Source organism: Mytilus edulis, chromosome 3, assembly GCF_963676685.1.
Source record: "Mytilus edulis chromosome 3, xbMytEdul2.2, whole genome shotgun sequence".
Taxonomy (NCBI): Eukaryota; Metazoa; Mollusca; class Bivalvia; order Mytilida; family Mytilidae; genus Mytilus; species Mytilus edulis.
Window position 1 is genome coordinate 9,403,745 of NC_092346.1, and position 14,845 is coordinate 9,418,589.

General features: G+C 29.9%; 1 protein-coding gene across 2 annotated transcripts in view; it reads right to left on the minus strand.

Moving 5' to 3' along the window:
- The window catches only part of LOC139515744 (mitogen-activated protein kinase-binding protein 1-like), a 70,632-nt gene that overhangs the window by 11,915 nt on the left and 43,872 nt on the right, over nucleotides 1–14,845 (minus strand). For both annotated transcript variants that reach the window (XM_071305424.1, XM_071305425.1), the window contains exons 21-28: nucleotides 11,990–12,093; nucleotides 7,966–8,070; nucleotides 6,345–6,436; nucleotides 5,533–5,603; nucleotides 4,887–5,005; nucleotides 3,862–4,016; nucleotides 2,957–2,996; nucleotides 1,297–1,362 (exon numbers count right to left, since the gene is read on the minus strand). In XM_071305424.1, the coding sequence (XP_071161525.1) occupies nucleotides 1,297–1,362; nucleotides 2,957–2,996; nucleotides 3,862–4,016; nucleotides 4,887–5,005; nucleotides 5,533–5,603; nucleotides 6,345–6,436; nucleotides 7,966–8,070; nucleotides 11,990–12,093 (752 nt within the window). The remainder of the gene's footprint in view (nucleotides 1–1,296; nucleotides 1,363–2,956; nucleotides 2,997–3,861; nucleotides 4,017–4,886; nucleotides 5,006–5,532; nucleotides 5,604–6,344; nucleotides 6,437–7,965; nucleotides 8,071–11,989; nucleotides 12,094–14,845) is intronic.

Here is a 14,845-nt window from a genome sequence, read left to right on the forward strand (position 1 = left end):
TGACAAAAACTACATCTACCTAAAGAGATTACCAGCTTGCTAAATTCTGTATCCTTTAACTTTCTCATTTTTAATTTTAAACTCATGATTTTACAAGGTTTAGAGAGTGGAAAGAGAAAAAGGTTTGAATGTATTTATCCTCTATTTTCTGAAAAGGTGTTATTTGTTGAAAGGAAGTCATTAGTATGTAATCTACATCTATATTAAAAGATCCCATTTCAATTTTTTCTTCATTTACCTGTATTATTTTAACTTTGAGCAATTTTCCCTCCTGAAACAGATCTTTCAATAAATCTATTTGTTATCACCATTTACTTTTACAACATGATAATTTAAAAATATGTATTTCAAATTCAAGATACTGTTTTACATATGTGCAATTGGCCAGTTTTTTACACTGAATTAGCAAACCTGTTCTTTTTCTGAATATTTCAATAACCTAATTTTATTTCTTACTCAACTATGCATATGGTAAAGTTTGTTTATCTTATTATACAGCTTGCTATTGACAATTTAGAATGTGAGGCAGTTCTTAAAGAATGGTGTGAACAAACTGAATTATTGCATTCTTACAGTGATGACTTAAACCAGAACCTTTAATTGTAACACTTTCTGAAACTTATTCTACTAAGCATATTCTATTCAAACACTTTATTTAAATAATACTGCATGAAAAAAAAAATATTACATAATTTGTTAAATTAAAATGTTTGTTCAAAAAGCACATGCAAAAGAACATAATTAGAGCAATATAACATGCATTGTAAATTCAAAAAGTTAACAGTGAAAACGTGTACAAAAAATAAATAATATTTTTAAATTAAAATCTAATGCTTTAGAAAAGCTGGTTAAAGTTTTAATGTAAGCTATACTCAGAGTATAGGATTGAAACTGGTTTGTCTGGATTCATAACAACAATTGATGCTTCAGAATATAGCCATCAAGTTATACAATATAATCGATCAGATCATTGACAGATTTTCAATAGCGATGTCTACCCAATGACGTAATAGATATTAAACACTTTATCGTATGCTGGTAGAGTGAACAAGTTCATCATTTTTGCAGAGCTAACATGGTCATGAAAGGCTGCAGCAACCAACAACTTGACCATACGGCCAGTGAACCACATTTTGAACTTGATATTTAATGGCTACTTATCAATATAAAAGTTATGAAAAAAATATGTCTGTAAAAAATAAGCTTCTGATCATGCTCTAAGAAACCGTCATTCCCATCTACAGATAATGATCTATTTATAGAACAAATGAAACAGATGATTCTACTTTCACTTACAGCTTCAATTTTCTTCCTGGTTTCATCAACAGTACGAGCCATTTCAGATTTTCTTCTTTGAAAAGACTATAAATAAACATATGTGCAAGTCTTGAATTTTCATTACATAATGAAATAAAATTTCAGTTTTAATTCTTTTAATCTGAAATGTTCAGTTTCACAATTGAAAAATAAATAACAGTATATTAGTTCAATAACAAAAATCATTATAAAATTTGTATCAGTTTATTTCTATGTTGTATATATCGATAAAAGACAAAATAATTTGTGGTAAACTACATAACATCTGTAATCCAGGAATCCTCTAAAAATTAAAAATAAACGTTATAACTTGGATATAAGACTGCAAAATAAACAGGTTGTCCAAAAGTATACAAGCCATTCCAAAAACAAAAAAATCAACGTAGAGCAAAAATTGTGGTACAGCCAAAAACCATGTGAACAACAGATATATTAACTACAGTACTACATGAATCCAAGACAAACAAAAAAGGTGGTGCTCCTCCATTGGAGGACCATATAATTCCCACAATATGAAAATAAAATATAACTCCTTCTCTAATACCTTTGGCCTGTTTATCTGAAACGTTTCCTTAAAGGCTTTAAGTTCAGATAACATGTGCTGAAAACAAAATGTTTGACCTTTAAACTCATATATTTTATTTGTCTTTATGACAATTTCCATATCATAATTTTATGTTTATTATTTTGTATTATGCCTATACAGAGAGGCCCTGCATGGGGGAACATGGTAATACCAAAATATTCTGAACAGTAAGCACAGTCAATATGAACTGCTTGCATAATGGTGATCCAAAATAGAAGTTAGATATTAGGAATAAACGGGACCTATAGGACCTCCATGCAGAGTCTCACAAAATTAATCAGTTGTTCACTCATATAAATAGCTGCAAGAAAACAATATATAATCATGTTATGGTTTTAATAAAAGCTATTACTGAAATATTTTGATATACCTTTTATGTGATATCAAGGTTAAATTTATGACTCAAAATGCTGACTTTTCTGATTGGCTGAGGTCCTTAGTTACCAGTATATTTTTTTTCTTAAAGAATGCTTTGTTCTCTTTACATGAGGTAATGTTACCAAAATGTTCTTACATCGAACTCAAATATAAATAAAGTAATCTGTCAAAATGATAGCTTAGTTCATCATGACTTTGGATCTATGGTTACAGATTTTATTACACGTTCAAATTTTTTTTATATTAAGCTCAGTTTATAGCCTTGCTAAATGCTTTTACTTGGGGTAAAAAAAATTATCTACCATTTTTAAGTTTCGAAAATGAGAGTTCAGTGGTTATATCAGAGGAAATGGAGTATGTATTCACAAATTTTTTGGATTTTTCTATACTCTATTTATTAAGATAGACTGGTTAAATAATGTGTCTTTCTTCACAAAACACCCTGGAATTACAAATCTTGTTTCATGGCCTCTTTCTAAATGAAGCAACAATATAAAATTTAGAAATTTAAAGCTTCTCCCAAAAAAATCTCACTTTGGTCGCAAATTTATATGATTGTTCCTAGCATCTTTAGTCTGAATGATAAGACATTTTTTGCATAGAATTTGAACGTGGCATGCAATATTTAGTGATGTGTTATAACTCCATGCAGTAACTATTCAATGGACTACTTACATCATACCAGTTGTCTGACTTCTGTTGTACCGCCATACTCCTGTAAAATAGATCATTTTCACAGATAAAACAAAAAGTCAATTTCAGAATTCTATGTTATTTGGTCTCATCTGAAGAGTTGTCTTCATTGGTAGTCATACAATATCGTCTTCTTTTCATATAGAACAGCACCTTTCGTTATTTCATAAATTGAACATTAATGTTATTAGAACAAAAATATTTCTTTTTGTTATGGCAATTGAAATAGCTTTAGAATATCATTAATTTTGAACAAAGGTTTGATTAATTGTTTGCTAAACCTCCTCAGAGCTCTTATACTATAATGTTAAGTTCAATGAAGAGGTGAAGGTTATGTCCCTAGGAGAACCAAAGATATTGAAAGTATTCCCCCAAGCAATATCAATCTAAGAGTGAGAGCTATAAGTGGTTGGCTTGGAAGTTGAAATGATGTCTCTAGGCACTGTAGATTCATTTATATTCGTGGATACCAATTTTCATGGTTTGTGGAAAACTTGTATATTCGTGGATATTTAATTTCATGGTTTTTGGCCAAGTCTTCATACATTCCATAAAAAAATTCTAAGTCATTGAAAATTTTAATTTGTGGTTCTCCTGTCCCCACAAAATCTACGAAAATTGGTATCCAACGAATAATGAGTATAATTATTTCCTTCTGTGGAATGTTTCCATGTGTACACGGACATATCCAAGTCAGTCTTATTCTGAATAGAACATACTCATTTGACATTATAATGCTATTGATCTGGAAATGTATGCAATATATGTCACTAGAAATAGTGCAACCACCTATCATTTAATTTAATTGTAATTTACTCATACAGATATTGTAATACAATAATTATTTAATAAAAGTTGAAGTTGATTTTTACAGAGGAAATAATTACTTTGGATTTTTCGACTGAAATCTTGCAGATAAGCTCATTCTGAGATCTGGTTGATCTCCTTTCTGTTTCTCCAAGTCTTCCAAACTTCTCTCAAATCTATCTTTTGGAATCGGAGAAAATGCCAAGTTTTCAAAGGTATCTTGCATAAACTTTTCCTAATAAAAGAGAACGTTTAAATTACAATTATAAATAGACATTCAAAAAAAGTTAATGTTTAATTTATCAACTTTTCAGTTCAATTCTTTCAAAAAGTAAGAATACTATTTGCTATTTTATATCTCAAATTTTATTGTAATCACATACTCTTTGTCGATTTGTGTGTGTTCATCTAAGATGCTCACAATAAGGATTTAGAATAGAGGCTAGTGCATGGTGTATTTAATATTGAAGTATGTTACTTTACTTCAGTATGGCAGTGGTTGAAAACAGAATACCTTCTAATTAGTTTTGTTTTTCCTTGAATCCTTCATTCAACTATAATGTAGATCTACCGATAAAAATTTATTTTCTGATATAAAGCTGTATATGAAGGAAGATTTTTCTAGTTCTAAATTATCAGGTAGTAACTGTTTGAAGTAACCTGTGAGAGTATTGTGTTAACTGTAATTGAATAGTTACATATTCTTTGTGTTTTTTAAAGTACTATACCTCTGATGGTGTGACCTAATTTGAATGAAAGATTACATAAAATTGTGAATGGAAATGGGGAATGTGTCAAAGAGACAAGAACCCGACCATAGAAAAGACAACAGCAGAAGGTCACCAACAAGTCTTCAATGTAGAGAGAATTCCCGCAACCAGAAGCGTCCTTCAGCTGGCATAGCATATTCTGATTTTTCCTAGTGGCTTTTGTCTAAAGGTGAGAGTAGGTCTGAAAAATTTTTACTGTTCTGTTTATCTGTATATGAAGAGTTGAAGTGTGATTGGATGTTACTAGATTTGTGTCTTCGATATCCTTCATTAAATATGGTTCTGGATTTGTATAGAATCTGAATGTTTACATTAGCTCAAATGGAGTTACCTACCCTGTTCTGTGTTTTCTGATATCCTTCATCTGAGGGAGTAACTGGGTTTGATGGAAATGAATCGTTATCATTTTCATTATCTATGTCTTCTAATGATACAGGATCTGTCATGTCTGATTCTGAAATTAAATCAATTCACAGTCAATATCTAAGTATGTCTTTTACTTTTACTGACCAACTTACAATATGTAAGTTTAAAAAAAATATTCTTGAGGGTACCAATTTTAGTGGACTTTCTGGCTCTTTCAAAACACAAAATTTAATACTAAATGTCATTATTGTAAACTTTATTCAACCAAAACTCTAACCCAATACCAAATGGATACAAAGACCTGAAAAGGCCCCCACTCCCGAAATCACTATTGTTTTCATCACATAAATCAGAGAAAATATGATGCAGGGTTTCTGCATTTCACACTATAAATAAAATTGCTTTAAATTTCAACTTAATTCAGTTGTAGAGAACTTTTTTTTAATTCTTTCATTTAAAAAAAAATGTCAGGACTCATGCATTTTATTAGCCAGATGCAATAATTTGTTTTTTTGTATAACGTAAAAAAACCTTATATAACTGAAATTTGCTATGCATCAAATTCAATATACTAAAATTCAAATCTCCTTTATGAGATTTTTTTATTTAATTTACCTGCATCTTGACTCTTGTTAGTCAGACTACGTCTCCTATTTTCTCCCAATCCAGGAAATATTGTGAAAGCACTGCAATGTAAAATTGACATAATATATCCAATATAATATAACTGTCAGAACTTTTATTTTTAAATCATATCTTAAAAGATATGTATTTGTGTGTTTATGACAATTATGTATATCTAATGTGTATGGTGATATTTTTTGTAACAGTCTTGAAATTTTTAACATAAAACTTATAAAATATCTTAATCCTTTATCGATGAGTATTGCTGTCAGAGTGACAGATTTTTAACATTTATTTGTGTCCTGGCATTTTTCAATATACATTGTACCAAGGACCATAACTCCTGAACTATAAAGTGACAATTATCAATCTAGAACTTTGTTGACCTTCATTTTGTCATCAGTAGCAACATAATAAAATTTGAAAAGCTTTGGTTCAATGATTCATGGGTGAATGTACAGATACTGTTAAGCACCCACCTGCCCATCTGCTTACACTTGTAAGTTGTCTATGGAGACCATGTACCACAGGTATTCATGAAATTGGTGATAGCTTTGATGTGTTAAAAGAAATTCAGGTATGAACTGCAATATGTCCCCACTTTTCCCTTTTTTTGAAACCACATTAACAACCTATTTGGTTATGGAAAAACATTGTATTGATTGATATTAAAGTAATTGCTAATGTTAATTTCCTTAAGGAAAGCCAGATTCCTGTCAGTGATGCTGTTTTACTGACAGGGCTAACAAAAAATGACCAATATTAGTTACTGTTGACATTATACATGGGATACTTTAATTTACCTTTCATTAGTGCTAGATGTGTCTTCACTAGGTAGGTAAATAACATCCCCTTCTTGTATTTCATCCATACTGTCACTTCTTGCAATGGTCGTCTAAAACATTTAAAACAGAAATCCTCATTTTATGATGACAAGATGAAAGCATTTTGTTTTTTTTCTTTTTGACACATTTTTAAAGCCTCATGTTTTTGTTTTGGATTTCCAGGATATGTGATTCAAAGAATCTTTTCAAACTACCTGTAACAATGAACATCTAAATAATAAAAGCTTGGATCTCATTTTTTTTACAAACAGTTATACTTTCTTGTTTCAATTGTTTTACATTGTCTTATCGGGGCCTTATATAGCTGACTATGCGGTATGGGCTTTGCTCATAGTTGAAGGCCATACGGTGACCTATAGTTGTTAATGTCTGTGTCATTTTGGTCTTTTGTGGATAGTTGTCTCATTGGCAATCATACCACATCTTCTTTTTTATATACTAATCTATTTTCATAGTCCTGGATTCACATGTACCGCTAAATAATATTGCATAACATTACAGCTATTCAAGGACTTTTAAATGACCAGTACATGCTGACAAGTTCACAATTTGATTTAAAGATTTTTCAAGTCCAACACTAAAATTTAAGATTGCTAATACTAAATGAACTTGTCTTCCTTCTAGGTCATAAGATTATGATTATTATTGGTTTACATAACATTTTGAAGAATAAAAGGAGTGGTGGGTTACACATAAATGAGATAGTAACAACTGACATGCAAGAACCACCAAAAAAATGTTCAGGTCAACTTCCCATCTTCAACAATAGATAAAGCCTTATGCAATGAGTAAAGCCTACAGTGACTCAAGATTTGGAATAAATTTTAACAGAGAATATAAGATCTTCCATGAAAATCAAAATGCCCTAAACACCAAAATCATTAAGATATAACTTAAACACCACATTGACGTCGTTCCAGACTTGGAGGGAGCACCTTTTTTGTTAGTTTTTGATGTTTTCTTTGGATGAACCAAACAACCAAACAGCTGCTAACATAGCCCACATTCAGACACTATTTTGAGAAAGCATCTGCTATAACGTACAGTAAAAAAATTGTTCTACTCACAAGTCCTAACAAAAGCCAAATATAAAAGGAGATGATGACAAAAGGCAGAACCTCTTCCTCAACAACTTTCCATACATTTCAGAAAAATGAACATCTTTGTATTGGACAACATGTGGTATTGACTTATAATTTCCCCATAATTTCACTTATGATAGCTGATTATTATTAAAAGGTCATAAAAAGCTGTCTGTTTAAGCCTTTTTTATTAAATCCATTTCATTTCAAAACTGAATAAGTCCACTTTTTTTAAGTGATCAATCCTACATTACTTTAAAATTGAGAAAGGAAATGGGGAATGTATCAAAGCGACAACAACCCGACCATAGAGCAGACAATTTGTTTAAAAAAATATATATATACTTAAAATGAACTTGTGAGCCAAGGCTACATGTTGAAGAAAGTGCTTTTGCCTATCATGGTTGACTTTTACAAATTATGACTTGGACAGAGAGTTGTCTGATTGTCACTGTTACCACATCTTTTTATATTTTTTAATAAAATGTTCAACAAACCTCGTCCCATGTGGTATGACTGTCATCTTCCCTATGGAATGATGGGAAGAAATCTTCATCATCCTCACCTTGGTTGCTCTCATCGTCAAATATAACTGGTATTTTCTGTAAATAGCAATTATTTATCTTAATTGGTCATGATAAGAATTATACAATAAAAGTCTAGTTAAAATTCTTCTCACTAATGATGTGATATCAAATATCTTATGTTATATACACAATCTACACAAAACAATCTGCTTAACTTCCTAAAGTACATCTATTTTAGGTAGAAATAAGGTAAAGATTCCATATGTACAATAGGAAGAAAATTTCAAGTAGTCAATGATCATCTTTATTTATTTGTTTTATCTTGGGGTGAGGGTGCTGTAAAGAATTTGTCTGAACAATCTGATGAAAATATGTGAATAATAATAACCTTTATTTCAAGTCATTATGTAAACAAGTCAAAGAAATTTCAGATTTTTCTAAAAAAAAAAAAACTAAAATAAATTTGATTTAGTTGTAAATGTTGTAATCTCTAACTTTAAGAAATTATGTTGAGCTTCTGAGGACTATCAAATAAATTAAAAACAAGAATGTGTCCTCAGTACACGAATGCCCCACTCGCACTATCATTTTCTATGTTCAGTGGACCATGAAATTGGGGTCAATACTTTAATTTGGCATTAAAATTAGAAAGATCATATCATGGGTAACAAGTGTACTAAGTTTCAAGTTGATTGGACTTCAACTTCTTCAAAAACTACCTTGACCAAAAACTTTAACTAGAAGCGGATGGACGAACGGAGGCACAGACCAGAAAACATAATGCCCATCTACTATCGTAGGTGGGGCATAAAAATATTGGTGATTTTTTTTTTTTATTATTTATATGCAAATCAAATTTTACTGAAAGAAACTCAAGTATGATTTATTTTCTTTATAAAAGAAACAATAGGAACTGAAGAAATATTGTAAATTAATAATAAGATTAATACGATAAATTAATAAATTTTGTTATCTACTTGACTTGCTATAGGCACTAACTTTTGCCGTCTGACTAACAGTTTAAAATAACTACAGAATTTGTTACTAAAGTAAGGAAATCAAACGTCAACAAAGCCCTTTCCTCAAATCCTTGTACATTTGCCAATCAATTTTTAAAGATTGGTTAACAGAGAGAATAAAGGATCTTTCTTTTTACTTTATAAAACAGTAGTTTTCTTGCAACTTGCAGTCTTTGTAAACAACTCAACTGTTCCATCATACTTAGCATATTACCTACTTTTATGATCTATACAGGTAAATGTTGACCAAATTCTTAGAGACTACATTTATTGTAAAATAAAATTTTAAATATCAAAGATATGGTGTAAACTTTGCCATTTGTGTAAATTTAAAGCTATCATTTGTTTAGGACAAACTTATATATTAAAAGGCATTGTTTAGGACTTAGGAAAAACATTGACAGTGAGGTGTTGGTATTGACGGACTCGATGATGTTATGAAACAGATAAGTAAATCCGTATAAACCCATCTATAAAGACATTGATTGACAAGGATGACACTTAAACCACTACTGACAGATAAAATATGCACTCTAATCCACGACAAATCAAATGTTAAATTCAATAGGCAATTTATATCTGACGGTCAACAACTTGTCTGCAATATTGACAGAAAACATTCATATTTTACTTGGAATTTTTAACATGTAGCTCCCATACATTGTTCTACACATGCCTGCATTACTGGAGATTTGAAATATTCCAATATAAAAAAATATTTAATGCAGCGGAAATGATAAGAGGATAAATATGTTATGAGTGAATAGATTATGACAGTTAAGCATCTAAAAATTAATTGAATATTACACATATTTCTAACTAGGTCTTGTGACCTAAGAACGGCATGTAAAAATCACTTACACTTAAGAACAGTAGCTACAGCACTTATATACTTCAATTCAATAAATTAGGCTTATCTGACACAGTGTGTCAAAAAAATATAGATAAATACAATTTCCTTTCTTAATTTTAATTTTTTATATTTGATCACTGCTTCTGATTACTTTATATGTATATAATTAGGTCTATCTGAGACTGAGTAAAAAGTATAACTCAGTAGAATGTTCTTTCTAAATTTCTATGATTTTTTGCTAAAGTTTTAGTAATGTTAAAATACATGTCTAAACATTAAATCTAAGTACATTTGTTCTTTATATTTCCATTTTTCCCATTCTTCTATTCACTTTATTATTCTTTTGATTATTTTTTTATCTTAAAAATTTGGAAAACCTTACTCTGGAATTAATTAATACATGCACATTTAAATTAAATACAATTTGTTTTTCATTTACTATCAATTTTCAATGTTCCTTATATTAATTTTAGTCCCAATATATTTCTTTAGTTTGATCCAAATCACATTCATTATTTTTGTTCCATCAAGTTGTTTACTTTTGTTCAAAACAAGTTCTTTTCTTTTTGTTTTTCGAAATCAGGCTATATTTTGTTATTCAATTTTTGTAATTGAATTTAAAAAATAAATTCTTGATACATAGTATAAATAACACACTATTGTTGATGGATGTCGCTAGGAAATAGAAAGATTTTGAATATAAGATTAACATAAATCTACTGTAATAAATTACGTTAATCCATTTTTAGTGATAGCATAAAACAACCATTCTATAAATTCATTTTTTTTTTTCGATTATCAAAATATTCAGAAATCCACACTTAACTCTCCATTAAGTACCCTGTTTTTTAAGCGGTTACAATGGGTCTTTTAAGTCCATCATGGATATGTTTTGAACGCAAAAGTAAAAAAAATAAAACCAACAAGATTAATTGGCTTTGAATTGGTCCCGATGTAGAATTTAGAGCTAGCAATGAGGAGGTAACAACATAATACTTTTAAGACATTTTGATCATTTATTTTAATTTAGTAAGATTTATACTTTTTATCACTGTAGAAATTATGTAATGGGTACTGTTGCAATGTGCTAAGATGAACTTCAATTTTCTACTGGCATCTAGAAAATTTACAATCAAATACCAGGCTTTATATTTTTATTAATGATTAATATGAGGGTAAGAATGCCCACCATCAGGCGTCATATGGACATTTTCTGCTACTGTAAGCATCAAATTGGTTTTAGTTTATCCTGATTATTCAAAGGTTCCAAATAATCTATAATCCATAAACTGTTATTTTTGGAAAGAATTTAACACAATTTTTTAAAATTAGTTTATTCTATAATCGTCATTTAGAAAGAGTATATAAAAAAGAAGATGTGGTATGATTGCCAATGAGACAACTATCCACAAAAGACCAAAATGATACAGACATTAACAACTATAGGTCACCGTACGGCCTTCAACAATGAGCAAAGCCCATACCGCACAGTGAGCTATAAAAGGCCCCGATAAGACAATGTAAAACAATTAAACGTTCTATTATACATTTTTATCATCAAGCACCTAAAATAACCATTTTGGTAAGATTTTTTACTGTTATTTGTAATGAAAGTACCCTCATAACGACCCTCTTATATCTTTGACTTTGGTCATACAAATTTTGCTTCAAAGTTTCAAACTTTTAGCTTATGATGCAAACAAAGCAACAAATGTCAATATTTTATAATAAACAGTTCTATTATACATTTTTGTATTACTTGATGCACTTAAAGGTCCTGATTATACAATCATCCATGTACTATGGACTATTTATTTTTTGTGCATACCAATTTTCGTGGATATCTAATTTCATGGTTTTTCCCAAGTCGACTTACAGGCATATAGAAAATTTGTAATTCATTCAACATTTAAATTCGGGATTCATTGTTCCCGTGAAATCGACAAAAATTTTTCTTGGTATCCAACGAATAATAATGAATCGACAGCATAAATAACAGTGAATAATAATGAATCGACAGTATTAATAAATAAAATTTCACTATTTTTGAAATTTCACAGTAAAGATATTTATTTAACAGACATCACTTATTTTATAAAAAAAACCCAATAAAATCACTTACCCTTGGAGTATTTTCTGGGTGTGACATAACCATAGTCTCCCTCCTAATATTGGGGATATCATCCTCTTCATCATCACCTGCAGGTAGCTTCCGTATGTTCCGGTCTAAAATGTAGAGAATTTGTAAATACACCAAGTCAGATTTATCCATTTTTATTTCAATAATATCTCTAAATTACAGATTCTTCACAATTCATGTCTACAAAACTTATACACCCTTTTCGCTGGCTTTTAAAACTATATTAAAGCAATCTCCCCGGAGGTGCATTAATTCACATCTCTCTTCCTTTAAATCATGTTTTTTTATCAACATCTGGCAAAAGTCAATTCCAATTATTTAGGTGCTTTTTCTCTTTAATTCAATTCCTTTTTTTCAAATGGTTTCCTGTCAGTATTAAGTAACTCCAAATAAAACAGAAGTACTATTTTAGTCATTAATTATATATCCAATTGGAATTCTTTTATTTCCACTATTTCTTTGATCAGTAGTATTATCAGTGAAGTAAGTAGCTGCACTTCATATAAAACTTAAGTCAGAGAATCTTTTTCCAATCTTTCATGACTTTTTACAATCATGCCGTAGATAAGATTTCCATTACAATTAAATCTCCTGTGTAAAGGTAAGTTACTTAATCAGATCAACTTATCAAAGTCCAGGTGAAAATCTTCACAGATCATTTCACAGATTAACTTTTACTTTAATTAGTGTTCCTCTCCGATTAAAAAAAAAAGTTATTTGGTATTTGGAAGTTATTTTGCAATTTTATTTCAAAATAAAGACACCATTTGTTAAACTTTAAAACAACAAATGAACTTTATAAAGACCGTAAATTTATGGCTTTATATTAATTTGGTAACAACATATTTTCCCCTTTTTTCTTCTCTTACAAAAATTCTATACAGTATTAGCATCCACTGTATTATTATTTGTAGAACATTACTTTTTCAGCATTTCATTTTGATCATAGAAACAAGAGAAAAAAGACAAGTAATAAAAAAAAACCTTAATTAATACTTGTCTTCGCTATGTAAACTATACCAATCAAACATTTTTCATAGAAACAGGAGTTTCCCAAAAAAAGTGAAATAAGGACCCACACACATAAATAAATTCAAAGCACGTCTGTAATAACCTTTAAAATTGCTTTTTTTTTTAATTTAAATGTAAACAAAAACTATTTTAAAAGATTTTGGTTTCACAATGTCCAGTGATAAATACTTCATGCATATCCATGATAATAATTCAATATTTTGAACACATATTGAACACATATTATGCTCAGGAGGGGTAGTTGTGAAACATACAAGTAGAGAAAAGGTAAAACTAAAGGGACATTATTAAATACATCCATTTAATTACATCGAATCGTAATGTGATGGTTTTAAGTTTGACATTTAAAATTTATTTCCAATAATTCAATGCCATCAGCTACGTTAGTAGCAGAATCAGCCTTATTTGGTAATGCTTACAAATGACAAAGCATCTACATGACGAGTAATAAAAGAAAAGCAATCAAATTTCCATGTGTTGCATATATCACATATAAAAGGCAATAACTAACAAAATTAATTCTACTTTTTGATATCTTACAAAAAATGTAAGCATAATCAAGATTGAAAATAATGTTCTTTTCCATATATTTTGTATTTCAAGGGGAATGAATTTATTCAAAATACTGTAAAATCAGAAATTATTGCAAGGTTTTTATTAATGCGAAAAATGCGAGAGTTGTAAATGCAATAATTTAAACTCGCATTTCGAGATATAATATATGAATTAAACAGGATTTTCTCAAAATCGTAAAAAATAAAATCGCATATATATACATATATGTATAAAATGACTGAATAAATAGTCAACGATCAATCTTACAGGGCGATGGATCATGTAGTATGATTCTGTACACTACAAAATATAATATATAACAAGTCAAAAAGGGAACAACATCACCATTAAATAACTATAAACTAACAAATATATTAGATATTTCGGATAACAGATATCCTTCTTCAATAATAGCACGATGTCAAATGAATCATGTCAAAATATTCAAAATGAGAAACTATTTCTAAATCTCGAAATTTATACAATTTAAGCGAACACCACAGACGCTGATACAATTTTAAAATTTTCAAACACGGGTAAAGATATGCCAAATGAAAATAGTTATTTTCGATGTGAACTGGCACAACTCTAAATTTCCAAAGGTTGTGACAGTTTAGATGTTATAACTGCATTGAGGGCAGTCCTCAAACAAAAAAATCAAAAATGTCCTAACCGATCCAAGTTTGTATAATATTTCAAGTTTGACAACGGTAGGGCAATTGCAACAGAAACTACATATTTAAGCCTCCCAAACTAATAGCAGTCTAATGATTAGAAAAATAAGTTTGATCTAATGAGGTAAAATAATTGAACGGGGCTACGTACTTATACATCCATCCCGAATGAATGAAGCCCTGTAACTTAAACTGGTATTTTAAAAAGAATTTCGAACTGTAAAGCCAGTACTGAAGCCGGAGTTACTGGAAACAAATGATGACAGGAAAATGAGAGACTCATTCTATGTTTTTTCATTTATGCCCTCTGGGGAAACTGTCCATAACTTTCTTATTCAAAATCTTTCCTGAGCGACTCTGTCGACCTTCGACCAACCCTCGTTGTGGTCTATGATTGTGATGGTAAGGTTTTTGAGATCAGCTTGTGTGTGCCCAGGTGATCTCAAATGACGACTTACGGGTAGGTCGGGCTTGCAAATGTAGTCACTTCGATGACCATTCATGCATTTGTTGAATGGCTGCTCTGTCTCGCCAACATACTGCATGCCACATCGACACTGAAGGAGGTATACAACAT